General features: G+C 38.7%; 1 protein-coding gene across 1 annotated transcript in view; it reads left to right on the forward strand.

Annotated features, from left to right (window-relative positions):
* Nucleotides 1-23,060, forward strand: part of REV3L (REV3 like, DNA directed polymerase zeta catalytic subunit) — a 111,837-nt gene that overhangs the window by 86,433 nt on the left and 2,344 nt on the right. The window contains exons 19-31 of the mRNA XM_058020326.1: nucleotides 1,180-1,295; nucleotides 6,273-6,391; nucleotides 7,076-7,194; nucleotides 8,157-8,298; nucleotides 12,142-12,386; nucleotides 13,376-13,484; nucleotides 14,334-14,540; nucleotides 15,177-15,286; nucleotides 16,309-16,423; nucleotides 17,846-17,983; nucleotides 18,811-19,001; nucleotides 20,061-20,307; nucleotides 21,699-21,908. Of these exons, the coding sequence (XP_057876309.1) occupies nucleotides 1,180-1,295; nucleotides 6,273-6,391; nucleotides 7,076-7,194; nucleotides 8,157-8,298; nucleotides 12,142-12,386; nucleotides 13,376-13,484; nucleotides 14,334-14,540; nucleotides 15,177-15,286; nucleotides 16,309-16,423; nucleotides 17,846-17,983; nucleotides 18,811-19,001; nucleotides 20,061-20,307; nucleotides 21,699-21,908 (2,068 nt within the window). The remainder of the gene's footprint in view (nucleotides 1-1,179; nucleotides 1,296-6,272; nucleotides 6,392-7,075; nucleotides 7,195-8,156; nucleotides 8,299-12,141; nucleotides 12,387-13,375; nucleotides 13,485-14,333; nucleotides 14,541-15,176; nucleotides 15,287-16,308; nucleotides 16,424-17,845; nucleotides 17,984-18,810; nucleotides 19,002-20,060; nucleotides 20,308-21,698; nucleotides 21,909-23,060) is intronic.

Genomic DNA, 23,060 nt, shown 5'->3' on the forward strand with positions numbered 1-23,060 from the left:
GGCCCCTGCCCACTCTCTCCATAAACTAAGGTCTACAAGCCTGTACCCTGTTGTAGAGTTGGGCATAGACTGTGGTGTACAGGATCCTCAGCCCATCATCCATCCTCTACCTCCTGACAGCTGCCCTGATGTCATTCAGTTGTATTGAATAGTGCCTGCTGCATCAAGGTTGGAAAATACTTTAAAAGTCATTCAGTCTAACCAGGAAGCAGCTATTCATCCCACTGAAACTTCCTTTGTTTCCTTGCTGTAAAAATAACAGATATCTTATGTTACTTTGTCCGGTCTCTTTCTGCCCAACAAAATCATTCTTAGGCTGTTGACCAAATCACCAGATCATGACTTGGGGTTTTAATAGTGCCTGCTCAAAAGTTAGGTGATACTGGCTCCTCTGAGCTAACTCCTGCCTGTGCTTTGTCTTTAAAGCCACATTTTTTGTCCGGTCAAGTGAGGTTTACTTTGAGCCTGACTGGAAGTGATTGTGTCAGAAGTCAATTCTGACTTTATTATCATACCTGAGCCAGTTAGATTTTCCAGCTGGAAAGAGATACAGCATAAGATAAGTTTTCCTTGTGTGTCGTCTAGAAAGAAGGCTATCTAGAAAAAGGTATTTAAGGAGAACTGGTAGATACAGTTGCTTTTCTCTGTTTCAGTTTAGACAGCTCTCGCTCAACTACAAATTGTAACTCACAATAAGGGGTGATCATTTAGGACCTGAAGTTCCCTCTGATTACTCAGAGTTATACTGCATTATGTGTGACACAATACTATCAGTAAACATTCCAGTTAACCTACTGGCAAATTCTGTTCCATAGGCATGGCTATAATTCACTGCACATCTGTCTCATGCTGCTAAGTTTCAGCTAATGCTTGATACTTCCTGATGCCATCAATAAAACCTCATGAGACCTCCTTTATTTGTAAAGACCAAAAAAAAAAATCCAGTGAAAATATCCTTTCTAAATATTTTTGCCATTGAATGTTATTATAAACCCTAAAAGATTGCCTGCTTTGAATATTGTCTCCTAGTCCAGATGCTGCTTTCATAGAAACCGATTATGACTGCGCCTTTTTAAAACTCAACATAATTTGAATGAAATCCTGTTTATACTTTGTTCATGGAAAATATTTTTGTGAATTATATGAAGCTCATTTTTTCTTCTCCCCCTACCTCTCTAGATATGACCCAGACATTTTGCTAGGCTATGAAGTCCAGATGCATTCCTGGGGATATCTCTTACAGAGGGCTGCAGCACTGAATGTTGATTTATGCCAGATGATTTCTCGTGTGCCAGGTAAGTTATTTGTTTAGGGCTTCAGTTCAGTTCCAGTAGAAGCAAGTTGAAATCTATGAACAAATTTAAAAAATAAATGCAGAGTATTCCTTCAGAAAGACTTTTTTTTGTTCTTGCTCCTGTGTTGTTAATAGTATAATCACACATACCCCTGGTGTTTTCTGAATTTTCAAATTTGTGGCATATTCCACTTCTGTGCGTGTGTCCTGCATTCATGAACCTGGATTTATATTCTATAGTTGTGGGTTAAGTTTCAGTTCTTGGAGGTGCTTCTGCTACCAAACCTTCTTTTGCTTTCCTTGGCTCCAGCCATTCAGAGTACCTACCATAATCATCATTTGTGATTTCTCTGGATGTAATACAAGAACATAAAACTGCTCCTGAGCAGCAATTGTCCTGGACAGCTTTGTAATAAAAATCCTCACTTTCAGTGACCATTCTTGTACTTTGGGCAAATTTATTGGGTCCAAGTGCTGATGCTTTCCTCCAGCATTCAGAAAAAAGTCTATTTAGACTGGCAGGAAAACTTGGATGAGAATGGTAAGCCTAGTGCCTATACTTAGCCAATCAATAGAAGCCATCATTCTGAAGAATGGAGTTAGTGAACAGCTAAATAAATGTGCTGTCATACCTGAGAAGAGTCAGGATAACTTTATAAAATGAAAAAGTGTCTCAGTAATTTGTTCTGGCTCTTTGCAGTCATCAGGGTGATGTGGATGAGGGAGACTTTAAAGATCAAAACAGTTGAAAAAGCTGGTTTTGCCAGCTGTACAGAAAAAAAGCATCAGTACAGAAATTAAATTGCTATGAAATAAGAAGTCCATTACTGTGATAGTTCTATTAAAACTTGAGCCTGTTGCTTTGTAATGGTTGCAAAAGGAAATGTTAGGAATTACAGAGCAAGGAATATATAAAACAATGAATGTAAATGTAAAAAATGTAAAAATATGTAGTGTGCTTGTACCTCAAATACTGAGGCAGTAGCCCCCTCATAACCTTCCTCCCATCAAAGTGGATATAGAGGAACTGGTAAAGATGAGAAGGGTTATCCAAATGTGGCTAATAATTTAGTAATTTGGGATTCCAGAAGAGCCAAAACAGTGTAGGAAAGGTAAAAGCCTGTGAAATATTGAGGGATGTAAAGGGAAATAGAGATTGGGTTTTCGTGGTTATTTCCAATGCAAGAACTGGAAATCAAGTGAAACTAGCAAGTGGCAGCTACAGAGTAGAAGTTAATTTTTAATCTCAGCATTGCTGAACTCTTTAGTTCCTGGTCACAAGATAGTACAAATGCTTATAGTGTACATTGCTTTAAAAGGAGATAAATTCTTGCAAGAAAAATACATTTGGAGCTATGATATATGTGAAAATAATGTCTGGCCCAGGAAGCTGAAAATGATTGGAAGCTGGAAGAGTTTTAGGGAGAGTATCAGCAGCTGCTTCCCCCATCTTGAAGCACCTGCCTTTGAGTACATGACAGAACATAATACTGGGCTACTTTAATCTTTGAGCACACCCAGCACAGAAATCATCCTTTATGTAGTTGTCCTGTGTGCCAGGCCAGGAGAATATGTTGTTTTAGCAGCACTGTGTTCACACAGTCCTTCCTTGAGGATTGAATATTTGTATACTCTTGATGCTTTCAATACTTGTGACATGTTTGGAAAAGAACTGGGTTATAGATTCCTCCCAGAGACAAGAAAACACAAGAAAAAAAATTGCCTCTTCAGTTAAATGTTGTTGGCAATTGAACTTTGGTGAATTTTTAAATACTTCATATATGAAAAGAGGATCATGTGGTAGTTTAAATATGAACAGGCCATCAGTGCCCCTAAGTTTTTTTCTTCAGGACAAAGCTCTCAAATTTATTCTTTAGGAATAATAGTGGATTGCATGAACCCTGTTATTCAGTTTCCCTGATGGCTCAAATTGAGATGATACACTAGTTGCAAAATCCTGCCTCTGAGTACAGTCTTCAAAGGTACTGAAGGATGTTCAGAAAAATTCTTGACCCATTACATCTAAAGATTTGCAATGTCTGTATTAAGAGGAGCAGTAAGTGTTGTAGTCAAAGGTTTCTTAAAGCCTCCAAAGATCACAAAGATTTGCTGCTCCACTGTAGAAGTATGGCTGAACAATCTCTTCAGTTTGGGACATGTGTCTCTGCTGTTGTTCTCAAAGGCTGAGTCACAGTTGGTGTCTTGCAGGACCGCTCTGTCTGCACTGTATTTGATACAGAACCAAACCATGAGCAAAGCTGTTAATCGTACCCATCTTCCTGACATAAGCTCTTCCTCAAGTTATTGATTTTGGGATACACATGAATGGGTCCTCAAAGAAGAAAGGGAACTGTATGGTTCCTAATGGTAATGTCCCCATGTATTTCACAGTCAGGTTTCCTTCTCTACAACCATGAAGCCCCACACAACATGGGTTCAGTTCTAGTGAAGGAAATCAGGATTGTAGCCCGTAACATTTTTGTACATGAAGTTCAAGTGAGCATGCAGAGCACAGGCACGATCTGCCCAGCCCTGGTGTTTGTAGTGCAGGTGTTCCTGTGCCAGCTGTTAGATGCATACTCAGAAGTGGAATACATAACACTTTAAAATGTTTCTAAGAACTGCTGTTATTTTAAGGTAAGTGTTTGGTTTGTTTTGACAGAATTGCAGCAGAAAGATGAGAAAATGTTTACACTGATGAGCTCTTCCCAGAAATGTCATGCCGTAAATGTCTTGCATGCATGACCATATATGTGCAAGTCGTTGTGTTCTCTGTTGCTTTTTGGCCTCCTTGTCCATGATTTTGACCCTATCTGTCTTCCTCTTGCTTTTCCAACCCCTGTGCTTCACATTTCCCTCCCTTCTTCACATGCTGTATTTTCAGAACAGGAAGTGCTCCTTCAAGAAGTACGCTTCTCTTACCTCTTGTTGCAATAGAGATGGAAGGGACTTTTTCCTTTCAACTTAACAAAAAGAAAGCTGGGCTTCTCTCTGGTTTTGCTTTATTGGCTGAGTGTGATGCTGCCTCTGCCCTTTACAAGTGAATGATTCATAAGTCATAGGACACATCATCACAAGAGAAGTGCATACTATGCCTGTGCGTGGTGGCATTTTTTGTGTGCCCTCCTGGTTCCTCCTTTGCATCACAGCTCAAAGTTAGGGAGTGGGTAAGAGAGGATGAGAGGAGACTTCTTTTTATTTCATCTCATGCACTCGAAAAATAGGAGGAATGTCCTGTTCTGCTTCTTACCAGCATAGTTCCCAAAGAGGCTTACATGGTTCTGGTGACACATTTCCCACACCAGTTGAAAGTAGTGCAGGCTTTTTGTAATATGGTGGTGCTCATCACAGGCAGAGTTCATCAGACAGTGGGTCTCCTTGTGATCACAGTATACTTTGCTGCCTGTTTTTTACCAGCAAGACATGAAACAAAATTAATATAGGAAATCCCCTAAACAAATCAAAAGAGAACTGGGATGACACTGAAGAAAGTAGAACTAACCAATAGTTTCTACTTCCAGTAAAAACAAAAAAAGAGGGGAAGAAAGGCAAGTTCCTCACTTTCACAGGAGATTCAGCATGTAGAAATGAAGAAAAGCAGAAGAAAAAATGTTGCTACTTGGTGGGGCATTTTTTTCCGTCCAAACACGGGAAGATAAATTGCTGGCTTTTCTCCTTAAAAATCTGAGACAATAAGAAGGTTAAAAAGATAGTATGCATTTTAATGAAGTGTACAAAAGGTCTGCTAAATTTTGTCAAGGATCTGGGATTTACTAATAGGGCCAGTAAATGACAAATAGGTTTTTTTAACCATATTTTAATTTATATGGGACACATTTAAAGATCAACATACAAAATTAGTCTGTGTTATGTTGTTTCACAACTGTTCTGCAGCATTTCAGGCAATTTTTACTTCTGTCATGAAGGGTAAATGTGCTTCATGACTGTCTGAGGATCTAATTGTTCAGTTCTGATCATTATTGCAAAGCAGTGTGTATCCACACTTCTACACTCTGTGTCCAAAATGTTCTGCTCTTTATTATCAGGGTACTGTACAGACTGTGCTGTACCTGATAAATGAGTGCTGGTAGAATACAAAGCAACCAGCAGTTTAAAAATGGGTATGCGTTTAGAATTGTGAGTAAATTGCCTTGAAGTGATTTCTCTCCTGTTAAACTAATAAGCCTGAAGATCAGTGTGTTTTCATAATGGATTTTAGTCTGTGTGGTACATTTTAAAAAACATCTTTGTAAACTCTGGACAAAACACCAAAACTGTAGACCTAAAATGGCTGGGAAAAAGATGGTTTAAAGAAAGGCATACCAAAAAGACTGCCTTCTCTTGTGCTGCAGTATTCCAAAGCATGACAAAAATCAAGGATGGAGAAAGAGGATATATTTCTCTACTTTAGACACTGCTGTCTCACAGAAAGATTTAGAGTGCTGCTTCTGTATCTGCATTGGTTCCTTCCTATTTCCTTCTCCCTGTGCTATGCAGAAGTTATTTCTACTTACTCCCACAGCTGTGGGTTTGCTTATACTGTATGAAAGAGACTGAATTTTCTCTCCCATGACCTGGTTCAATCTGTGTAAGATCATTGCAAGTGAAGCCTTGAGTTATAAGCTCCTTAGAGCAGAAATTACTTTTTTCTTAATTACATTTTTTATGTTGTGCACTACTGCATGTGCAGCTCAAGGAACATTCAGCATTGCATAACCAATGGAGAATATATTGCCTTGGACACTATTTCAGTGAAACCAAAGTAAGAGTTCTCTGTAAAGGGCAAGAGCAGAATAATGTGGGGGGGTTTCATGTAAAGATTGTGTGGATGACTAGTAAATAAATAATTTTGTGGAAACAGCAGTAATCTTTATGAATTCTTATTTTTCTGGAGAGCACAAATTGAAAGAGGGATGGTTTTATCTGGTCTTGACTGTCTTATAACTTGTCTAAATAGATTCTCCTTTAATGTCTTTAGATGAAAATAAAGAGAACAGATTTGCCACTGAGCTGGATGAATATGGAGCGGATACAATGAGTGAAATAAATATTGTTGGGCGAATTGTCTTGAATATATGGAGAATGATGAGACATGAGGTAAATTTTTTAAAAGGCTAATGCTTTGATTTACTGAGTTTTCTAATTATTGCAGACTTAGTTGGAAATTTCATGTAACTTGTGTAACTTCTACAATTTTTTCCTTTAGACACCTTTTCAAATAGAGTGGTTTGTCAGTTTCTGAGAATAGATTTTGTGTATCTCTAAATTGTAAAGACCTGAAGCCTTTATTTTTCAGTAATGTTTCTTAATGATACTCCTTTTCAGTAATTTGTGGGATTTAAGAACAACTTACTTGTTTTAGGAATTTATCTAGTATGGTGCTTTTAGTACAATAAGTACTTGAGCATATTTTAAACTGTCAGGGGTTTTGGGGGGTTTTTTGTTTGTTTGTTTGTTTGTTTCTTGGTTTGGGGTTTTTTTTTGTTCCATTTATAACTTTCCATTTAATACTCAAATAGCCCAGTCTTTACAAATCTTGTTCTGACCAAGTTCAGACCTGATCTTTATGAACTACTTAATTCTGCATATTCTTTTCAATTGATAAGGGATGCTTTTTCCTGACTTGTAAATAGTTAGGGATTTCTAAGAATTAAGACTAACTTTTTAAACAAAATATTAACAAAAAGTTAATAAATCTAGTTCTTGCAGTTTTTGAGAAGTAGAGATTTTTCGATTATGAGAGCCATCATGCATCTTGACATGTCCACTGTGCTTTCCTAGGTGAATCTAACAAATTACACTTTTGAAAATGTGGGCTTTCATGTCCTTCATCATCGTTTTCCTTTATTTACGTTCCGAGTTCTGTCTGATTGGTTTGACAATAAGGCAGATGTCTACAGGTAATGATCTATTAATTAATTTTGTTTGCTGTTTTTAAGGCCAGATTCTTAACATTGGATAGGTGTAAGATAAAGCCACAATAGGAAGAAATAATCAATTTAGCTTAGGTACTAGAGCAGTGTATATGCAGCAACATGAGCTTATTTACTTGGATATTCTGTTGTATAGTTATACCCTCAATATTACAGTAAAATATTTTCAGTTACATTTTCAACATACCTGAATAGATGTATACTGTTTTGAAGTTCTATAATGTCTTTATTCTATTTTGTATATGCTATTCATTAGAAGGGCTTTTAATGAACTGCCAGGCTTCTGTTTTACTTCAAGTGCATGTCAAGCAAGCTAGGCTTAAAAGTATTACAAAACAGTGCACAAAATGTTAAGACAGTAGCTATAGCTGCTTAAAAATACCTTCATGTGACATGTATCACATTCAGCTTCACTCTTTTTGAAGCAATTTGGTATTATGTGATATGAACAATTTATGAAACTGTATACTGATCTGCACGTTGTTTGTGACATACATAAAATTTCTGTAAAGGTTTCTGTAGCTAAGTGGAAACATGATTTATACTGAAATTATGAATTTATGTTCAGCTGTGGTAGGCATTCTTAATACAGAAGGATGTTTCCACAAAGGTCCAGTTAAAAAAACATGTAAAGTGATGACAGGGTAGTTGTGTCTGTTTTGGTAATTCTTTGGGGCAGTGAGGAAAACAGGATATATTGAGTCATTGCAAGGTGCTTAACAATAGCTTGCTGTAACACAAGGTGTGTATGTCTTTAGAATACCTAAGTGTATATTTACATATGCCACACTTTTGAAAGAATTGTATGAAAGTGTTCTAGAGGAAAATTTTATTTGCTGTTTTGTTACAAGTTACCATAAAAATAATTTGTCTTAGTTGAAAGAGCAGCAGTCTTCTGATTGTTTGTAATGAGGTGTTCACTCTGACAGATGGAAAATGGTTGATCATTATGTTAGCCGGGTTCGTGGGAATCTCCTCTTGTTAGACAAACTGGATTTGATTGACAGAACAAGTGAAATGGCAAGAGTTTTTGGCATTCAGTTCTTACATGTATTAACAAGAGGCTCCCAGGTAAGACTTCATTCTACTTATACTTCACAAAACCAAAATAGTTTTTACAAAATGTTCTAGTTCTTTGGTAACTTCTCTTTGGTAACAGTCCATATGTGTATTTTCATAGGGTCACAGAAGGCTGTTAACATGAATAAACATGAAATTGAAACATAAAGAATACCATGCAATCTATTATTGCTGCTTTAGAATTGCCTAGTCTCAGAGGTTAAAAATAGGTGTTAAAAATAGAGTTCCCCAAATGTAATCACACCAGTGAATATCTTCTACTGCCTTCAGGAGCACTAAGCTTTCCCTTTGAGCTGGTATTGTTCACACTTACATGAGACTGAAAATGAGTGCTTTCTAAAACATTAAGAAATATAATTAACCATGTTTTAGAAAGATGAGATTAGTTTCTTTCAGAGCAGACAAAGCAGCATTGAGTATGTTCTAAGTGACATTTCTGGTGCAGCAGACCTCTGGGTGAGATTTTACACTAAGACAAGAGGGGCTCTGGCTTTATTAAATACATGTCATGCAAGATGTTTGTGGTTCTATTATTTTGATACCAGCATCAGAGAGAAAAGGGAGCAGAGCAAGATGTGTACTTTGTTTGGGAGCCCAGCAGTCTCCAGTAATACCAAAAGCTTTCCTTGCCCAGATTGTGAGTGACTGGGCTAACTGAACTGCTTTCATGGCAACATGTGAGACCTGAGCAGCACCTGAAATGAGAGTCAGATGCTCTGTCATGTGTTACAACTCTTCTGTTATCATAAGCCAGCAAGATATGGGAGTGTCTGAAGCTGCAGTTTCCTTAACAATTCAATGCTATTAAAAAACTTTAGCCACCTTTTTTTCTTAGACTGCAGTTGCCTGTGTCATCTCTTGACTCAAATCAGGTTCTTGTTGGTCTTTCTGGTAATGACCCTGTATTTGGGGGGAAAGGGGAGCAGGCTGGCAGGCACCATCAGCAGAACCATGGCAATATTCAGCAGGTATTTGCCAGTTTAGCTCCCTGATCTGGTTCACCATACTATCAGAAAATACCACTGTTGGAGCAAGGGAAGAGAAATGCACAGTTAGGGACAGGGAGTGTGGGACTGGCATACTGCCAGCATAGATATGCTTAAACTGTCGTGATTGCAGCCCACAAAGACTGTTCTGCCTGTCATTTTCTCAGATGTCTGTGAGTGGGAGTGAGCAACAGAAGCATGCTGCATTTTCTATCCTGACTGTTCTTTTCTCTTCCCTTCTGTGCACGTATGTTCTGTTTCCATTGAAACTTTCTAGACCAAAAAAAATGGCACTTGCAACAAATCCCAGTCACCTCAAATAATTTTTTTTCACACAGAAGAGTCACTACCCTTTATGAAGATACTCCCCCATAGCTGAAAAACATGTTAAAATGGAATAATAAGAACAGATTTCAGATATTTCATTTTTCCATGTTCGAATCTCTCATTGACTTTTACAATAACTTTTTTAAAGTATTTTTGTTTATTGTATTAAGCCATCTCAAACATTTCTTAGTAGACTAAACAAAATCTAACAAGAGGTGGTCACAGGCATTACAGATAACTAGTCAGATGTTTGGAGAACTTGCTGGTTTTTGCACAGGAGTCAGCAAGGCTCATTGAGAGAGCTTTAAACTTGATTTGGAGGGGGAAAGGAGTAAGATCAGGCTCACTAGAGATAAACCTGGGAGCATCACACCAGTGGCTGAGAAACAGTGTCCTAGCAAAGTCCTTTAGTCTGCTGTCTCAGTGGAGGTAAGGGCTGGAGATCCACATGGGAGCAAAGACAGAAGGATTATTGATGTGTTAGGAACCACAGATGCACCTGAGAATGGTCCCTGAAAGGGATTAGGGCTTCTCCCCCTGCCTAAAAAATGGTGGTAGGATCAATAGCCCAGCTGAGGTGCATCTGCACCAGTGCGCTCAGCATGGGCAACAAACAAGAGGCCAGTCCTGGTTTGTGTCTTACTGATGATCTGGACAACGGGATCCAGTGCTCCTTTAGTTGGTTTGCAGACAACTCCGAGTTGGGAGGGAGTGTTGCTCTGCTGGAGGGTAATACGGCTCTAGAAAGGGATCTGGACAGGCTGGGTCAATGTGCTGAGGCCAGTTGTATGAGAGTTTTGCCCTTGGCGCCCAGCAACCCCATGCAGGGCTGCAGGAAGAATGGCTGGAAAACTGCCCAGAGGAAGAGGACCTGGGGTGCTGGTCCACAGCAGCTGAACATGAGGCAGTGTGTGCCAAGGTGGCCAAGAAGGCCAATGGCATCCTGACCTCTGCCAGAAACAATGTGGCCAGCACCACCAGGCTGTCCCTCTGTACTCAGCACTGGTAAAGGCCACACCTCTAATCCTGTGTTCAGTTCTGGGCCAATCACTACAAGAAGGACATTGAGGGGCTGGAGTGAGTCCAGAGAAGGGCAATGAAGCTGGTGAAGGGTCTGGAGAACAAGTCCTGTGAGGAGCAGCTGAGGGAGCTGGGGGTGTTTAGCCTGGAGAAAAGGAGGCTCAGGACTGACCTTAATGCTCTCTGTGACTCCCTGAAAGGAGGCTGTGTTGAGGTGGGGGTCAGTCTCCAAAATAAGAAACAATAGGACAAGAGGAAATAGCCTCAATTTGTTCTCTGGCTGGTTTAGATTGGGTATTTAAAAAATTTCTTCTCCAAGAGGATAGTCAGACATTGGAACAGGCTGTCCAGGGTCACCATCCCTGTACAGTGGTGCTTGGCAGCGTTGGGTTAACAGTTGGATTTGGTTGATCTTAGAGGTCTTTAACAACCTAAATTCTACAATGCTATGAAAACCAGAGAGAAAAACCCAAAATCTACCTTTTGCCAGAACCAGTCCCTGACCTCCTTGTCATACATCCATGTTCATCACTGGACACAAATTAATATGCAATTAGTGCAAGGCAGCAGTAGCAGTTCATGTTGCTCCCTAACAACACATCAAACCCCAACCTCTGTTTAAGGTGCAGGATCTTGTTAAGGCTGTTGGTTCTGTAAGCTCATTTATAATTTCAAGGTTAAAGAAATTATATCTAACCCATTCAGTACAATGATTGAATACATAGTGTGTCAGGCAGATGGTCTTTAATAGTGATTTTTTACAAAGCACAGGATTTTACTATTATGTAGAATTGTTCTTTGATATTTTGGGATTTTTCAGTCCCTTGCCACCCATGTATGTAGTTTTCACACCATGTATTATGTTTTCAGCTATTTTGGTTTTTATTCTGAATGGACACAGTGCATACCTGCCCATTTGTACTTGTAAAGCCTTTACTAAAGCATTGAGGTTTTTTTCTCTTGTTGCCAGCTACACATACAACCTTTTGTGGTATCTTGAACAGGGTTTGTTGTTTTATGCTTCCTGTTCTGCTTGTGGTATCGGGGAGAAAGCAGGATACCCAGTGGATTTACTGCATATTAGACTTTTTCTTCAGTGATCTGCAGATCTGACAGTAGTACAGTTTAGCAAATGCTCATTCACTGACAGTAGCATGGCCATCCACATACATTGTTGAAGCCTGTTGGATGATTATTTTTTCCATATATAAAAAGTACTCAATTTTCAATGATTTGGGCTAAGTGAAGAGGAAACAGGTGGAAAAGTTCTACTCTGTGTAATACAGAGTACAGAACCATAGACTGGTTAGGGTTGGAAGGCACCTAAAGATGATCTAGTGATATAAAATACAATTAAAATATACCTTAAGAGCATGGCTGTTTATTTTGGAAAAGTTAATTGTACTTTAAAATCAGGCAATGCAAGTGTGTGTTTGCACTAGTTAATGCAGGTTTGCTCTGCCCTTTTGATGCCAATGGTTATACCCAAACTGATTTGCAGTACCGTGTGGAGTCGGTGATGCTGCGCATTGCAAAGCCCATGAACTACATTGCTGTGACTCCCAGTGTCCAGCAGCGAGCTCAGATGAAAGCCCCACAGTGTGTTCCCTTGATCATGGAGCCCGAGTCCCGCTTCTACAGCAACGCTGTTCTTGTCTTGGATTTCCAGTCCTTGTATCCTTCCATTGTCATAGCGTACAACTACTGCTATTCTACCTGCCTGGGACATGTTGAGAACTTAGGAAAGTAAGTTGTTACTCTTTTCTCATGATCTTTGATTCTGTAGATACTTGAGTGTCTTTTCTAAAGTACTGAGAACCCCTGGTTGCCATTGGAAACAGTGGGCACGTATGAATAGCACCATTTTCTGTTACACAATACAGATGATAAAAATCTACCATGTGGGTGTGTGCACGTTATACACATACATATAAAAATCAATATGTATTTTTAATTAAATATAGAATTAGACTCTGTTCTCTTAAAAACCCCTGGAAACAACTCTGTGCATGTGTGTATGTACACCTCTTTGATTATTGTGGTGATGCCGGTTTTTAATATTGCTTCAGAACAAGTTAAAGTTACTGTAAATCCACCATCTGTCTTCAAAACTAGACTGGGGTTATTCCTTAATGAATTAGGATTGTTTGTGTATCACTTGTAGTTCACTCTGGTTCTAATTACTGAAAATTAAAAGGTACAATTGAGTTATTCTTTGTAGCATCTTATCTTTTATTGAGCTTAACAGTTACTCTGTTAAATGGAGAAAGATCTCACTGCTCGTTATAATTACCTCTGTAAAACAGTATTTTGAAGAATGGAAAGATGCCTGCAGTAATTGCTAGGTGTCACCATCAGGTTTTCAAGTTCTTGATTTGAAATTCTGAATTTGTAGGAAGAAAGTGCAGTGTGGTACTTGGTAAACTTGGATAGTTTCCATAGGGGATTACAGTACTGAGTACATACCTCCACTAATTCAGTATTTGGTAATAATTCATAACACAGAGCAGAATTTATAAATTATGCATGTGTTGGAATTTAGCTGTTTATTACTACTTTGTTCCTAGAACCTTCTGTATGTAGCTAAGAAATTTGAAATTATGTTGTGTTTGTTTACACTTGAGTTTATTCTGTCCTTGCTGGCATTATTAGCATTTTAATGTGAGCTGATGTTTTCACTTGATTAGTCTGTAAATGAATGAATTGTCTTCATGTTTAAATTTTCTCTTTATTAGGTATGATGCATTCAAATTTGGCTGTACATCTCTGAGAGTACCTCCTGACTTACTCTACCAGATTAGACATGATATCACAGTGTCACCCAGTGGAGTAGCTTTTGTCAAGGTAATGATGTTAGTGCCCTGTGACAGCATTTTCACTGCCTGTTGGCTCACTTCAGATCAAATTGATATTGTAGTTTATATTTTGCTGCATTAAGAGCTGACAGAAAGGGGAGGTTCATTCTTTCATTTCACAATGTTTTTGCTATTTGTCAATGCTGAACTTCTGGCATCTCAGGAAGTAAAATGTCTCTATGCTTTCCTTTATACTGAAGGCTTATTTCATCTATAATTAAACTGTTTTTTACTTGTGCAGTTTGGGGATCAAACAGTAATTATCTGTGTGTAACAATTCATTTTTCTCCTGTCTGTATAGCAGAATGCTTTCTTAGAAAAAGAGTAATGATTTCAGAAATGAGGGTCTCTGACTTGCTTTCCATTGTTCTCATTTTGTAATGTGTCCTGATGGCTGATGTGTAATGAGTATGGCCTGGAGCTATTAAAAATATTTAGGCAATCACCAGCATACCTGTATTTAATGTGAAACAAAAAGTAAAGAATATTTGCAGAATTTTTAAAAGATAATATTCCTTCATCATTTAATACTTTGAGAATTAACAGCTAAATATTGAAGTCACATTTTAGTTAATGAGGTTATCTAAACATTGCATCAGCAGGGCTGATGAATACAAAGAACAAAAAGATATTTGTTCTGTCCTTAGGAGCTTTGCCTGTATTCTAGGTTCCTTGAAATATTTGTGAGAAAGGCCAAACTGTTGGTGGATGGGGCATCTTGCTAGTTAATTTGTCTTCCTGTCAGTGGCTAACTAACAGTTCTGGGGTTTGATTTCACTCCTGACTGTTTCTGTTGGGCTTTCTAACACCATGTTTTTCTTTGTTCCCTTTATGGCAGCCATCAGTAAGAAAGGGTGTGCTGCCAAGGATGCTAGAAGAAATCTTGAACACCAGGATAATGGTGAAACAGTCAATGAAGGCTTACAAGCATGACAAGGCTGTGACTCGAATGCTTGAAGCTCGTCAGTTGGGTCTTAAATATATAGCTAATTTTACTTTTGGCTATACTGCTGCTAATTTTTCTGGAAGAATGCCATGCACTGAGGTAAGGGTTGCAGGTAAAATGTATTAAAATGTTGGAAAGACACTAGTCAGATAACATAATATTAGTATTTGAAACAAGCTACATACTTTCAGCAAAGCTGCTTTTATTAGTAGTACTGAAAATCAGCAACTTAGAATTTATTTCTGATCTTCCAGAAAAATATAAAGCTTGTCTTCTTCCTGTAAAGAAGCATTTGGAGTTGGCATTTCTGTAGAACTGTTTCCAAAGGTAGATTGGATTACAGTTCTAGTAGTGGAAGTTAAACAAAACATTGTAGGTTTTATTTCGTTTTCATGGCAATCAGCAGAATCCAAAAACTAGAGAAAACTATCCTGAGCAGTCTTGTCTTGCTCCATAGATTTTTTAATATATATTATAAACTTCTTTAGAAGTTAAAAACAGATTCTCCTTTATTTTAATACTTATTAGTTTTTGGTCATTTTTCTTTAAGTTCTTGTTATTTTGGGGTAAGTTAAGCGACCTTTTTATTTATTATATGCATTTAAACCATTAAATAAAATATATTATCTCAATACAGTGATTTTTATAACAAGATCAAGCATGATTAGACTGTAGTTACCAAGAGCTAGTATTTGGTTTAGCAGTAGAATAAAGATTTTCAATCTAACTTTGCAGATTGGAGACAGCATTGTCCACAAAGCCAGAGAAACATTGGAGCGTGCCATTAAACTGGTGAATGATACAAAAAAATGGGGTGCTCACGTTGTATATGGTGATACAGACAGGTAATTCATGATCTGCTTCTTGAAATGTTTTAAAATCATAACAGTTCTTCATAGATAGATAGATTTTGCTTTTGTCTCAGCAAGACAAATTTATAATGCTGAAAAGGGTATGTGGATCTTCTTTGGAATGTTGCTTACTGCCTTGCAGAATATGCAAAGTGAATAATACTGAGTTTGCTCGGGTTTCTTTAAGTACTTTAAAGGTTTCCTTTCTTTTGAAAATTATGTGGAACAGAAAGCGGGGAGGGAATATTTTTTCACTTGTGAATTAATATAAATCTAGTTTACCAAATTATTATTATTTTTGTGCCTGCTTCTGATGCCATTTTTATTTTTGAAAATATCGTATATATAACAGTAGGCATTGCACTTCGAGGCAGGCACTATTTTAAGCTTCAGAAGTGGATACAATTCAAAAGCAGCCACCAGAGCATACAGAGATATTATTAGGCTGCCTGACATACATTTTCTCAGTCAGTCTTTCATCTAAATAATAGCCATGCTCTAGCCATATCCATCTCTGTTCCACACTTGGATAATTTTTCAGCCATTGGGAAACAAAGCTTGTCTGGCTGTCCTTTCTTAATAACTTATGAATCCAGTGACTGATTTCATCTGGATCTGATAAAAGACTTGACATTTCAAAGATACTGAATTCATAGTGCTTTCATTTAAAAAAAAATGTTGAAGAAAGGAAGTAAAATCCTGCTGCTTCCCATAGTTGGGAAAAAATGGTGTACCAGAGCTCTTTGCAATACTTCCCTGGGAACTCCAGTTTTGTAGGGTGTGGGAGCGGTCCATTCCCTGCCTCATCAGATTGTCACAGCATTCAGTAGCCCTTTGGCACTCCTCAGCTCATGCTGAACACTGAAGTTTTTCAGATTTTTGGCTTTTCTAGCTGAAGAAGGAGAATACAACTCAAAATAACATCCCTGCCTTGCTACCAGGAAACTATAGTGTATGGTTTTCAGGAACTATGTTGAATAGATTTGCATTCACTTCCTGTGTCTGATTTCTTGTAGCATGTTTGTACTCTTGAAAGGAGCCACAAAGGAGCAGTCTTTTAAGATTGGTCAAGAAATTGCTGAAGCTGTAACAGCAACAAATCCCAAGCCTGTTAAACTGAAGTTTGAAAAGGTAAAAGAAAAGTATTTTGCTTGAAATGTTTTTGGTGTTATCAAACCAACAACAACAAAACAAAAACCAAACAAAAAAAGCCAAAAAAAAAAGTTGAAGATAAAATATTTTTCTGAACCTAATGTACGTAAGAATAAACAAGTCATGTGCTGTTTCTGTAGATGTATTGCAAGCTCCTTAATGCCTCAGGGCCCTTTTCAGAGGAACACTGTAGTGTGAACAATAAAGAGAAATATTCCTAATTTCACATTAGTGGCTTGTTGTGCTGGCAGCATCAGGCAGTTTGAATTCCTGTCTCATCAGCTTTGAAATATCTCCCTGAGTTTGGGAGTGTATACCTACAATTGAGTCAAAGTTGGCAACTTAGCAGAGGAAATGTTTGCCATCCCCAGTTCCAGTGCATTAATTACAAACCTGATATTTATTTTTCAGCCTGTCTTAGCACACTCACTTCAGCATATGTCCACATGATACATACACCTCTAAAATGAAAAGTCATTAAAATCTATTCATTAGGCTTCTAAAAGAAATATTAATCACAACAAATATTTATAGAAGAGTAAGGCAATATGTTAATGATTTTGCTGGAAGTTTGTCACTGCAAAGTCATTAGCAAGGTGTCCAGGTCAGTCAGCATTAGTTCAGGTGGTCTGGATATTTTTAAAATACATACCTGACTCGACAAGGTCAATCAAAATTTTTAAGCCTGAGGCAACCTAAACTCACTGTTCCCTCTTCCATGAGAGTCAGGAAGATGTGGTGTTATTCTAGTAACACTACAAAGAAGAAATTGTTCTCCATTCTTTCATTTCAAAGTATTCAAGGAATGCTTACCACAATCAAGAATCAAATAAAGAGGTTGGAGAAAACAAACAAAAGAGACCATGACCCTTAAAATCCATTCCTGAGAAAACTGTTCTCCAAACACAGGAATTTAAAAAGCACATTTGCTCCAAATGGAGATACTAGCAGATTTTTGGGATCTCCTTAAGTCTGAAAACAGAAAGTTCTAAGCCACTACTTGTGCTGGGAGCATTTTCTTCTCTGATGTTTAAAATGACATTTTCTTTATAAGAAAGAATGATAATAGAGTTACATTAGAAATGGTGACAGGTGCAATCCAGAAAAGTAAAGGTACTTGCAACAATGTATACTGTGTGTCACTTTCCATCTGAGCTTCAGCTAAATGAAATATAAAGTGATTTAAGAATGGAACACCGCAGAATCCCAACTTCCTCAGCCATCCTTTAAGAGTCCTCTGATCTATTTTATCAGTTGTAATGATTTAACAAAAAAAAAAGAAAAAAAAAGGCAAACAAACTTGCAGACCACAACAAAACAACAAAGCACAGTATTCCTTAGGAAACCCTCTATGTTCCAAACACATTCCAGACTGGGCTGTCTTCTTTCTAAACATTCCAGGTCTACTTGCCATGTGTCCTGCAAACTAAGAAGAGGTATGTGGGTTACATGTATGAAACACTGGACCAGAAGGACCCAGTATTTGATGCAAAAGGCATAGAGACAGTCCGAAGGGACTCCTGTCCTGCTGTTTCCAAGGTAAACTATTCATAGATTTCTTCCTGAATGAAATTGTAATCTTCTGGTTTTTTATTTGTCCTTTCTCAGAGTTTCTAGTCCTTTGAGTTGTCTTAATCTTCATCTGATTTTTTGTGTGAGCTATTTGAAAAATAAATTGAAGATCTTTTACAGCATTACAAGGATTTGTATTTTACAGCTTATATTTCATCCCATAAAAAGCCCTTGGCCCATGTAAGCCCTTTCAAAGACCATTATTGATCCAGTTCACTTCAGCTGGAAGTATTACTGCCAGATGAGTGGGACACACTGATCTGTCTTCCAAATAGCTCACTTACATAATTCTAGTTCAGCTAAGCTTTCCCTTAAAATACCCCTTTTTTTGCCTGTTTATTTTAAGCTGTGTATTGAGAGGTTAAAAAGAAATTAGGAAATATTGTCCTTAGCCAAATTAAAAGACATTTATGCCAGTAAAAACGATAGTAACATAGAAGGGTAAAGTCATGGCAAAATATTTTAGATGGCAGGGTAAAAACATCTTCTCTCATACTTTGGAAACTTCTATAATTGTTGAAAAAATCTTAGTGCTGGAGTATGGATGATCTTAGTGCTGGAGTATGGATGATGTCATGGAAGATGTGGCAAACTGAGGAGAAAGTTGTCCAGTAATGTGTTTATGAATGTCTTTGAGTGAAAGTCATTGCAACCTATCAATATCCTGGTTCACCACTGCTACTTTTTCTAAGCACTGTATTTGTATTTCCATATAATTTACTGAATTAATTGCAATTAATTCTTTTTTATTCAAACATACATGTTTTTCTCACCTTTCTCTTTTGGTTGTAAAGATACTTGAGTGTTCTATCAAGCTGCTGTTTGAAACACGGGACATAAGTCAGATCAAGCAGTATGTTCAGAATCAATGCATGAAGTTACTGGAAGGAAAAGCCAGCATGCAGGACTTCATCTTTGCAAAAGAGTACAGAGGGAGCTCAGCATACAAACCTGGAGCCTGTGTACCTGCTCTGGAAATCACCAGGTAATGAGATCAAAAGTGCTAATCGCAGATATTTCTTATCTTGACCTTTCTGCTGACAGGTTATGGGTAGGAGCTCATAGGTTTTTTGTCTTGATCTTTGCACTGACACATTAGATAGCAGATTGTGGATATTTTTTCTCTTGACCTTTGTACTGTCAAGTTACAGATAGCAGTCAGATGTCTTCTTCAAATACTGTTGAAGCTGTTGTCCCTAAATTTCTTCTGTGTGTGAAAGATGGTCCTGGAAAGAGGCACACATGCAAGAGGAAAGTCTTGTCAGGACACTGATAGTGTGTTCACTTCTGTTACTTACCGCTTGGGTTTTGTACAAGGGCTGGACTCTCCAAGATTATTGATCACTCCCAGTTATTAGATATGTTACAGATTGTGACAGTTGTGTCTCTTAGTGCTGTGAAATACATTACTAGGCATAGTTTTTCATTTTTAATAAAGTACCTTACCTAAAGTTAATATTTCATCCTGTTGATATCCTTGATCAGTAATAGAAAAGTAGATAATGTAAGCTGAAAGATTTTGCCACCTTGCTTAATACAAAAGGTCTTCCAGTTAAGCTATCCTTCTGTAATAAAACAACATTGAAGTCCGGAACTCATATCTACTTCAAATTGAATTGTCCTTTGCTTTCTGAGTGGAAGATAATTCAGTTTGAAGCAGATATCCTTCTACTGAGCAAGCAGTCTCAGAAAGCAAAGGATCAGAATTTGACCAGGAAGCAAATTGTACTTGAGCTCTTTTTAGTACCTTGGAAATATTTCAGGAATGTTTCTTTAAGGAAGTGGTAGCTAGAAAACAGTCTGCATGCAAATTCAAGTGACCTGAAACAGACTGTGTCTTTAGGGTTTATGCCTCAGGTTCTAAAATTTAGGTCCAATCACAAGTCAAATTAAAAATGAACCATTTTGGTCCTGTGCTTCATAACGGGCACTGACTCCAAGCCATCTGGAGAGCACCTAATTTAGTCAGATGGGGAGGCTTACAGGCAAATGAAGTAGCTATGGATGTGCCTCTGGGTGCATTCTCAGGGCTGTGTTTTGGCAGGAGGATGCTTGCCTACGACCGTCGCTCGGAGCCGCGCGTGGGGGAGCGCGTGCCCTACGTCATCGTGTACGGCATGCCCGGCCTGCCCCTCATCCAGCTCGTGCGGCGGCCGCTGGAGCTGCTGCAGGACCCCAGCCTGAGGCTCAACGCCACCTACTACATCACCAAGCAGATCCTGCCCCCCCTGGCCAGGGTCTTCTCGCTCATTGGCATAGATGTCTTCAGCTGGTACCACGAGCTGCCCCGGGTGAGTGTTTTCTAACAGGGGTTAACGAGTGCAGTGCATCTGGCTGCAGTGTTTCGCCTTGCTGTGACTTGCAGTGGAATGAGGTTGACAGGAGGCAACAGCAAAGGTTATTTTGTGAAGCAGTGTTTGATGCTCAAATATACAGTCCTGATTCTTAGATCTTCTGTGTGGGATTTTTTTTCACGTAGTAAATCAGTTTTTTCAACCCTTCTCTGCTGGGCTGATCACAGTCATCCTTTGTTTCCTGATCCCTTCTATAGTTTAAGAGAATATTTTGCCATAACTCTGTATTTTTAGCAGTATGTGTATGTGCATCTGTTTAGCCGTGCCACTTTTTAAATCTCTCTATATTAGATGTTGGAACTTCTGTTTTTTCAAAATGTTCTGACATCTCTTGTCTGTATAGAAAGGGTGGCGTGCCCCAGCAGCAGGAACACTTGAAAAATTTTATCACCAGAAGTTTAAAGCCAGTAATACCCAAACATTACTTCCCTAAAAGTTAAAGAAGTCATTGAGATGCAGGAAAAGAAGCATTAGATAGCTGGATTTTAGTTTGTGATTCCCTTGACAAAAAGGGATGGTAAAAGACAGTGTATCTGTGTAGTTTGGTTACTCTGCTCACAACAGACTTCAGCAGCATAGTAATACATCATGTTCCCACTGCAGTATAGCTGTATTTCCCAATACAGCCTTGATTGACTTCAGTTCTTCTTCTTTTCTTTACCTTTCCAATGGCACCATGGCAGTCACCTTAAGCCTCCAACAAGCTGTTCTAGAAAGGTAAAAGAGCCCTGGCTTTCTGCAAGGCCAAGGAGCAGCAAGGAAGTCACAGAGAGCAGAGCAGCAGGAGAGTGAAGGATAGCACAAAGCAAAAGTCATGAGCAGCAGGAGTAAGTGCAGAGAACAAACTTCCCAGGGTGATGGGCCTGTGGAGCCTTGTCCAAGGAAATCAGAGCATGAGCTGGTGCCATGGACCAAAGCACCATGGCAGAGCTGTGCTCAGGACAGCAGCATCCAGAAAGCAGCCACTGGAGCTGCAGCCAGAGCACATTTAGATGTGAATCAGACCAGCACCTAAAAAAGGAGCAGCTGCAGGAGGCAGAGTTCGAGGTGAGATCAGGAGTTAAGGATGTGTGACCAAGGATGTTTCTGGTTACAGATTCCCTGTGAAATAGGTGTTGGGGAGGGCTCTGTTCAGTGTATCACTTGAGGGCCAGTGCTGCACTCTTCAGAGTGCTGTGATCCATGTTCATAATTTGTGTATGAACCCAGGCCCTGCAGGCCATCTTGCACTTTCTTACTCCTTTGGAAAAAAAACAACTATGTAAGCTAGGAATAAGGCAAGCTGCTCTCTTGGGAGTTCATTACCTCTTAATTATTTTTCCTGACAGATTCAGAAGGCTGCCTCAGCTGCCCACACAGAGCTGGAGGGACGCAAGGGCACCATCTCCCAGTATTTCACGACCTTACACTGTCCTGTGTGTGATGAACTGACCCAGTATGGGATCTGTAATAAATGCAGAAGCCAGCCCCAGCATGTGGCAGTGATTCTCAACCAAGAAATCCGAGAGTTGGAGCGTAAACAAGAGCAGCTGGTCCAGGTACGATTAGAGCATTGTCAGATGTCTGTCGGCAAAAGACAGGGGCTGAAATTCCAAAGCAGTGCGTTACTGAATGCTCCAACAGAAATAAATGGTCCAGGTGTTACATGTGCTGCAGCTTGTTTGCTTTACTCATTGCTGTTGAAGGCAGCACAGCAGCTGTTACTCTCCTAGGCTTTGTGGAAAGCTAAGGCAAAGGAGGCGATCAGAACAGAAGACACTTTTCTCATTTTCTTCTGATTTTTAAGAGTACCTTATATGGTTTGTAAGTCCCTTTTTATAATGACAGAGAGCTGTGAGAGTGTAAAAAATTCACTCTTTTTTGCATTAAAATAACAGATGATGTTCTAGAAACAAAAATGTTTGAGTCATAAAATTTATTTATTTATATGTAAAGCATGGATGTGGTTTAGCTTGGGGATTTTCTTGTTACCTTTCCTCTCAATAGGAATTTTCCAAGCTGCTTTTTCCCCTTGAGCTAGAAGTCAATTAAGAGGGTAGCTGACTGTGCTCATGAATGTATTACAGCAAAGCACAATGCCTCCCCTTGTGGAAACATATACATACCTTCACCTAATTTTCATATTTTATAATTAATAAATATTTTAGTGAAAATTTATTTTTAGCACTAGCACGTGAAACATGCTAGTGTCTGAATGTCAGGGAGATATAAATGTTCCTAAATCTAAGCATTGCTTTGATAGGTTCTCATGGGGTTGCTAAAAAAGCACTGTCATTCACTTCATCAGTATTTCATTACTAAGGTGTGGACTTCTTGCTGTATTTTGTAATATTTGCCTTTATCTGCGCTGTGAATGGCAGAAATGAGGAATTGCACGTTCTGCTGTTTGCCTGTGGTACTTTGAACTCTTTGCATTGCTCTTGTTCTGAAATAAAGCAGAACTTGGCAGGCTGGTCCAGCCCCACAGAAGGGTCAGTGAGTTTGATTAGAACATTCTCTTGTCTCTGCACCACACAACAGCTCAGCAAGGTCTGGGAACCTGTCCCAGTCAGTGTTTGATGCCTCTGTAAGAGCATCTGTCTTATTTTACTGTGAAGGCTCATATATCCTTCACAGCTTAAATCTTTAGCCCTTTGAGATTTTAAACATTCTGGAGCCAGCAGAAAACTGATATAACACTGAGCTGTACA

This window comes from Melospiza georgiana, chromosome 3 (genome assembly GCF_028018845.1).
Source record: "Melospiza georgiana isolate bMelGeo1 chromosome 3, bMelGeo1.pri, whole genome shotgun sequence".
In the NCBI taxonomy this organism is placed as follows: Eukaryota; Metazoa; Chordata; class Aves; order Passeriformes; family Passerellidae; genus Melospiza; species Melospiza georgiana.